The 8,112-nt window shown below is 32.8% G+C and overlaps 1 protein-coding gene across 1 annotated transcript; it reads right to left on the reverse strand.

Moving 5' to 3' along the window:
* Window positions 1–1,074: 1,074 nt before the first annotated feature.
* LOC108473918 (transcription factor TGA2.3-like) lies at window positions 1,075–7,613 on the reverse strand. The gene is made up of 12 exons (XM_017775738.2): window positions 7,211–7,613; window positions 6,789–6,980; window positions 5,276–5,370; window positions 4,868–4,938; window positions 4,572–4,763; window positions 4,282–4,356; window positions 3,587–3,646; window positions 3,318–3,395; window positions 3,145–3,196; window positions 2,742–3,013; window positions 2,326–2,574; window positions 1,075–1,606 (listed from the first exon to the last, which is right to left on the reverse strand). The coding sequence occupies exons 2-12, from the start codon at window positions 6,884–6,886 to the stop codon at window positions 1,460–1,462; spliced, it is 1,389 nt and encodes a 462-aa protein (XP_017631227.1). The 5' UTR covers window positions 6,887–6,980; window positions 7,211–7,613; the 3' UTR covers window positions 1,075–1,459.
* Between the last annotated feature and the right edge of the window lie 499 nt (window positions 7,614–8,112).

Below are 8,112 nucleotides of genomic sequence, written 5' to 3' on the forward strand. Positions count from 1 at the left end.
TTTTGTGTAATTAGAGTTCTCTATATGTTGGGCCACTTGATCAGGCCTAGAGGCTCGCTCAAAAATTGAGAGTGTATGGATAAAAATATAAGCTCAGAATATGGCCTTGGACAAAAAAGTGAGGCCCGTTTTTTTAAATGGGTCCAACCTCAAGTAAGCTTTTTTGGCCTAGGCTTGACTCGGATACCTTAACAAAGTATCGACACACTGTCTGGTATCGATACCATTTTAAAGTTTTATATTTTGAAAATTAAAGAAAAATTGTCTGAGTACCAATACCCTCATCAACATATCAGTACATTCCTTATTGTATTGATACTATACGCTTTAATACGGACTAGGTCAATCTAGGCCTGAGTTTAGCATATATAATCTGGGTCAATCTTAGGCAAAAATTTTATTAGAGCCTGGCTTGACCCATGAAAAACTCTAGGTGTAATCAATCACATTAAATTTAGATTGTAATTTAGATGTATGTATGTAAATGTAAAATGGTTCTAAATTGATGATTATGTTGGTGATTAATGAAAATTGGATTAAATGAAAATTTCAATATTATTCTTTAATATATATTTTTATATTTAAGGCATAAAATATTTTATACCAAATAAATAATTAAATAGTTTTAATTAGACTCGATATATCAATTGATACTCGAGTTTGACATTTTCTTTAATATAATATTTATATTATTTTTGGTGTAATTCGACACTTGTATTTAAAAAATTATATATTTTGATATCCAAAATAATAATGCTAGTTTTTCAAACTTTAATTGGATTGTAAGGTGGATTTGATTAATGCTAATTACTAATATTATTATCTTTTAATTTTTCATAATTTTGTTAATAAAATAAACTTGGTGTTAATTGTAAATTTATTTAATTTTGTATTTAATTTATCAAATAAATACATTCAGATTGATGCAATTTAATTTAAATTTTAAATTCATCAAATCAACTCTAAAACCGAATTAAACATTAAAAATTAACACGATACCCGTTAACAAAAATACAACACTTCAAAATTAATATGGACAAAGTAAAAAAGAATTAAAGTAAAAACTAAAAGAACTATACAAAAACACAAGTAAATTGTTCATATATAAATATTCATCATGCTATCATGAATACACATTCACAACTATTTTTTTTTTTAACCTTTGTTACATATACCACTCCCTATCTTCATTTTGTTTCTTAATTCTAAAGCATCAAACTAAATCACATTATTATTTTTGCCCTAAATGTTTTTACAACATTTTAAGTAATTAACATACAACAACTTTTTGCCAACATTTATAAATGTCATGTTATTGTTACCAAAAAAACATTAAGACACAATGTATCCATGTTTCTCGGGAAGATTTCGATGCTTGATGTTGAGGAAGAGCAGCGGCAGCGGCTGCGGTGCGGGCAATCAGTTTGTTCATAGGAGATGGATTTTATTATCTTGCTTCTCACTCGCAAGGTCTAGCCAACCAGAGAGAACTCAGAGCTCGGAGCCGAGAGAAATAGTCGTTTATTGCAAGAAGGGCACGAGCTGATTGCCGAGTCGTCAAGATCCGGTGCATCTGTTGAAGTGTCTGCTGGCGTAGATTATCGGCCTGGTAAGTTAAAAAAAGAGACACCGCTAAATATGGTGATCACCTTGGAAGAATCAATTTATAAGCAATGTTTTGAAAACAGAACCGATGGTTGAATCAATCAACCACCAGTTCCCGGTTCAACCAATTTGACAGTCAATCCAACAATAAATAAATAAATAAAACTATAAACCAACTCAACCACCGGTTTTTTGTCCCGGTTCCGAGCAGTACGCTCAGAGGCCGGTTTAATCTCTGTCTGGACCAGTATATTGACTGGTTCCTGATCCAACCGGTTCAAATTGCTAAATCGGTCGAGTTCCAACAACACTATTTATAAGACTATAAGTTAAATCCCTAGATATGATTTTGTAAAAGAAAATGGAACATGTAGTAAAATTTGGAAGCGATGCACTAAAAAGAATCAAGAGATTAAGAAGTTCCTCGGTACAGTGGGAAGAAAATGGGAAAGAAAGAAAGCTATATATATTGGTGTTTTGTGTAGGAAACATGAAGAAGAGAAAAGAGTGAATTTTTCTATCTATTACTCGGAAAATTCAAATATGAAAGGAAAAAGATGCATAATCCCGAGAATACGCACCCTAAATCCAAATTTAGAAGAGTCATTTTCCTTATTTTCTTTCCTTTCCCACCAAACACACCTCTCTTTCTTTCTCTCTCCACCACAATAAAATTGCAAAACATGTAGGGAAGCCATATTACACAGAGAAGGGAAGTACCTGACGAAGGAACCCTTCGAGGGTTCCTAGCTTTCCCATGGCCATTGCCATTTGGCCCATATAATTTGCCACATTCCCAGATGGTCCCGAGGGAGCAGGTGAGCCATTGGCCAATGTCTCGGCCAAGGATTGTTGTAATGCTTCCATCCCTTGTGACAAAGCATCTTCGGCCTGCTGGGATGATTGCTGCAAGTTTTGGATACCCATAAACTGTTGCTCAGTTAGAGGCTCCAACTGACTTGCAAGAAGCTGCAAAAGACATCAATTAAGTTCAGAAAATTATTGATAAACACCAGTCCAGGCACTTGAAAATCAAGCTTCGAGTCTGTATGTAACTAGGTTCCAGGCACTTGAATATCGAAACCTAATAAAGCACCATGCCAGAAATCGCTTTGTAAAAGAAGAACAGAGCTCACCTTAAGGAGCTCGGATGAACGGAAGCCACCTATCCACAGAAAACACCGCTCTGCTGGTGTTTTCCACATTCCCGATAAGATATGGAAAACATCAGCTTTTGCAGCAATACCTTTCAAACGGAAAATGTCATCAAAATGAGCTGTGACGCTGTCGACAATAGTGCGAAGTTCGGCGTCACCAGCATGTGAATTGACTGCAGCCCTCAACTCGTTTATATGCTTATTGTGCTCCTCTAGCCACCGTGAATACTCAACGTCAAATGCCAAGGCACCTGTATAGCAGTCCATAAATGTTCGGGCCAGGTCAAACAAAGGCATCCATAATTACTTGAACTCCGAGCCCCTAGCACTAAATCATAATACCAGTTTTCAAATTCCGATGATGAAAATAAAGCTTACGCACCATTTCCACTCATCGAATGAGATTGATCTCCCGTGCTTGAAATGAATATACCCTGCAGTTAAAGAAGTAAAGACAAAGAAACGTGAGGCATAATAATAGCCAGCATTATCAGCCCAAAAACCTAAGAATTCAAAATATACATCACAATATTGATGGGATAACATAGAGCAAACCTGTTGACGAGCTCGCTGCAGTTCTTGCTCAAGTTGAGTCAGTTTCAGTCGGCTACTCTCTAGCTGTTGCACATACGCCTATATTTTGAAAGCAGAAAAAAGGATTAAGAATAAAGGTGGATTTTTACGAGTGATCTCTGAACTTAATTTAAAATAAAGACAAAATGGAACTCTACCATATTAGGAACTTGAAACAAGAATACAATAAAATCTTGAGATAGGAACACAATAAAATTGAAAACATTAAAGAAGTTTAATCGATCAAATACCTTCTTCCTTAACCGGCTTTTTCTTGCAGCCTCCCGATTTTGAGCTAGCCTACGCAATGTCTGCAAATTAGTCATTGAGAAGAGAAAATGATTAGCTCATCAATATTATATTACAAGGATAACTACTTAGCAATATATATAGGCATAATGATAAATTTAGCTCCTAAAGTTTATCTCTTTTGTCACTTTGGCCTAATTCCTTTTTTTATCACTTTAGCCTTAAATCTTTAAAATTTAGTCAAATTGCATTTTTGAGTTGGAAAGGTTAACTGAACAATAAATATTTTAACCGCACTGATGTGGCAACTTGCATGGCAGTCCAAGTTTATTTCACAAAAAATAAAAAATAAAAAATATTAAAACATTCAACAAATTTCAATAAAAAAGTTTTTAGAAAATTTTATTCATGTTAGCCGTGAAGTACATGTAGACTGCCACACAAGCTGTCACATCAATGCCATTAAAATGTTAACAGTTCAGTCAGCTTTTCCGTCCAAAACAAAACAGTTTGACTAAATTTTGAAAGTTGAGGGCTAAAGTGATCCAAAAAAATTCAGGGCCAAAGTGACAGAAGAAGTAAATGTTAGGGGTTAAACTTGCATTTATGCCATATATATTACAAGGATAAACTGATACAACAGTATAATATTCTGGTTATCCTAATTTCAAATTTAAATAAAATAAAATAAATTAACCTTCTGGTCTGTTTTATCTTTTGATCTGTCACTAGAATCGGAAGCCACGATAGCATTTGTTTGACCTCTTCCAAACTGCACAAAAAGAAGGTCAACTAAGATTCACAGTTAACCAGCAAGCATATTCTCAAACACAATAAATGCACGCCATGCACACGTTACATATGTGAATTTGTTTATTATTTCTCAATGATGAAACAAAAAGTAAATTCTCAGATCAATAAGTTGAAATGAAAACTAAAACCCCAAAAAGCAAGGGTTTTAATTGCTGCATATGTAAGAGGCATTACCCTTTGATTCTTCTCTTCAGTGTCGTCTGTTGACGTATCAGTCCTAGGGCTGCCATCTGCCATATTGGAATCTCCCCAATTCTCCCGACCAACTGATATGTGTGGAAGATTCGGTTGGTTATCTTTCTGAAGTGGTAATGTTTGGGATCCCACTACAGCAGCAGAGAGATTGTTGTCTGCAGATGCAAGTGTCTTACACAATACATGCACACACACGAAAAGAACTCTCAGTAACTAAATTTATGTCAAAAAGTTCGAAGCACAACCAAAACTTTCTAAAGGAGATAGATGCCTACCTTGCTTAAAGCACCAAATTGAGCATCAGCTAATGCTTGGGAACTTGATTTTATTTGATTAAATAGTGGATCTAAAAGACGAAAAACATTATCAGTTGAATATATATAAAAATAAGGCCCCTAAAGAAAAGAAGAAAAAAATGATAAATAATCGAACAATATAATGGAAAGTTCAATGAATACTAGACCAAACCATTAAGCAACCCACATCATCACTATAGATGGTGAGTTACAAGAGTCAATCCATTTGTGCTGCAATATAAAGAAATAAAAACAAAATGCAGAACATATTCAACTTACGAGTTTAGCCGGAAAGTAGTACAATAAATCATGCAATTATCCATGAAACATAAAATCAAATGCTGGCATATGTCCATTAATAGTAAATTGAAGACCAAAATTACATACTTCTGGTAAGATCAATAGCATCCTCTAAGCGAAATTGATCAAGGTTTCCAAAGTCTGGAAGCTGAGAAGAACGAATGGCATTTGCCTCTGCCCCACTGAAATTCATGTCATTAAAACATGTGTTAAATGTAAGGGCAGTATAATTCAATAAGTAGAAGATTAGGTCTATATTCCAAGCCAAGAAAAAAAGCTACATCGGAATATTTAACAGTTCACCAAGATCAGTTTGCATGTTTTAATAAAACTCTAAATTGAAGTAAAAGCAAAAGCAAAAGCAAAATTCTCATATTCTTGAATAGTAATAGTTCTATGAAAACAGAGAGTTGATAAACAAAAAAAGCACTCTAGAAAGTCAAGCAGCATATAAATAGAGATTCCATTCAGATTACTAGGGATGCTTAAATGTGCAAAAACTTGAAGTGAACCAGGGACAAGTGATCATCAAACATAACCATACAACCTTAACACCTATGGAGGGAAAAAACAGTACATGAACCTTTCAGTCAACATATATTATTCTTTCTACATATGACAAGTTGACAACGAAACAATATATTAAGTCCCAGACTCATCCCCTTCCTATACTTATAACGAACATAAAAAGCCACGAATTCTGCTTCGCTCATCTTAGAATTGCAAACTCGAAGTGCACTCAGAGACAGGCAATTATTGAATATAATACAACCTTAACACCTACAAAGGAGAATAATAACGGTTCTATATCACGATGCGAACCTTTCAGCCAACATATATGATTCTTTCCACATATGACAAGTTGACAACGAAACAATATATTAACTTCCACACTCGTCTCCTTCCTATACTTATAACTAACATAAAAGTAACAAATTCTCCTTCGCCTATCTCAAAATGGCAAACTCGAAGTGCACTCAGAGACGGGCAATTATTGAATATAACCATACAACCTTAACACCTACAAAGGGAAAATAAAGGAAAGGCTTTAAAACATGATGAGAACCTTTTGGTCAACATACTTTCCACATATGACAAGCTGATAACGAAACAATACATTAACTCCCAGACTTGTCCCCCTCCTATACTTATAATGAACATAAAAAACCATGAATTCTCCTTCGCCCATCTTAGAATTGCAAACTCGACGTGCAATCAGAGACAGGTAACTATTGAACATATCCATACAACCTTAACACCTACAGAGGAGAAAATTAATGGTTCTATATCACGATGCAAATCTTTCAGTCAATATAATACCATTCTTTCCTTGGATGACAAATCGACCAATATAAAACGACAAAAAGAACAATCTATTAATTTCATGATTCACCCCTTAAGTAATACTAATATTTTCTTATTCCTATACCTAACATAAAACGAAGTTAATTCTCGATTCATCGAAAATTATAAATTCAAACTGCTTCATTAAATACCTACAATCAATCAAACCAATTCTACTTTACTACAAACTCATATAAATAATTGATGAATTCATACAAAAAGTAAACTAAATGCTCATAAAACAGTGTTAAAATACCTGGAATTTGAAGTCGGTACTGAAGGAACGTAGCTCGGCATCGCTGATAAATCTTTTTTATTATTTTCTACACCATTTTTCAACGTTCTACTGCCCATGGATCACAGCTAAACCATATCATCATCCAAACACAATTTTTTGGTATTATCCTTTTACAGCAAACCACTTTTTCCACTCTTTCAATTTCGTCCACTGAGTCAACCAAAAATACACAAATAACTCAGATAAAAGTAACCCAAAATGATAATTATAAGCTATATATAATCAAACTTCTCAAAAGAAAATATAAATCAACAAGATTTTCCACTATATTCACCTACTATTCAGTACAATTGTCCAAAAAACAAAAACCCAAATCTAGAAACAAACTAAATAGCAAAATAATTGACTGTAAATCATAAAATAAAAAATAAAAAACCAACCTTGGGTGTTTTTTTTTTCTGGTTCTGTGCTGAAATTCAAAGCTGAACTTGAACTGAGAATAACTAGTTTAGCTAAAAAAACAACAACAACAAAAGGTAGTATTAACTGAACAAGAAAATAAGGGAGAGAACAGACTAGAAGAGAAGGGGAAAAAAAAAGCCAAAGGGAAAAGGGGAAACCCTAACAAAGCTTATTTGAAGAGTAAGAAAAATAAATTTTTAAAAAAGTATTCATCCATTTTTGACTTTTTCGATTGTATATGTATGGATTAGTCTTTTTCTTTTTTTCTATATATGTATGAATTAGTCAATACATACATAAACATTACGCAATATAAAATTCATCTATACATACATTTGCAGAAAAAACAAAAGAAACTCTGCCAATCAAACCTTGACATGGTTGGCTACTCTTCAGGTAATTTCATTTGCAAAAATAATTTTATTTTTAAATAAAAACAAGTTTGAAAAATAGAAATAGAAATTTGTTTTAATTATGAAAATATAAAAAAATGTTTGGTAATTATTCTTTTATAATAGAAACACGAGAAATAAAATAAAATATTAATTTATTGGATTTAAATTAGGTATCGAATTTAATATTTAAAAATTTGTTAAAAAATATTTTGTATTTATATGAGTTTCAGTTAAAGATTTATTTAAAGTTAAAACTTTTATTTTCATAATTTCCACTTTTACCTTGTATTTTTAGTAAAAACAATGAAAATAACTTTTTTTCAAACATGTTTTAATTTTAAAAAAGGGATTATGTCGGACTATTTTATTAAAAGTATAATTAAATTGTCAAGACAATAAATATAAATACGTGTTTTAAATATATTTATGTGATGTTTGAGTTCGCATTTAACGACTAAAGTAATAACTAAGTCGATGAACGAGGT

Source organism: Gossypium arboreum, chromosome 11 (assembly GCF_025698485.1).
Source record: "Gossypium arboreum isolate Shixiya-1 chromosome 11, ASM2569848v2, whole genome shotgun sequence".
In the NCBI taxonomy this organism is placed as follows: domain Eukaryota; kingdom Viridiplantae; phylum Streptophyta; class Magnoliopsida; order Malvales; family Malvaceae; genus Gossypium; species Gossypium arboreum.

Excerpts from the sequence above, each read along its gene's own strand:
- LOC108473918 (XM_017775738.2), bottom strand. The coding sequence starts at position 6,886 with ATGGGCAGTAGAACGTTGAAAAATGGTGTAGAAAATAATAAAAAAGAT. Across the intron at positions 3,396-3,586 it reads AAAGCCGGTTAAGGAAGAAG|GCGTATGTGCAACAGCTAGA; the intron begins GTATTTGATCGA and ends TTCAAAATATAG. Across the intron at positions 3,197-3,317 it reads TGCAGCGAGCTCGTCAACAG|GGTATATTCATTTCAAGCAC; the intron begins GTTTGCTCTATG and ends CTTTAACTGCAG.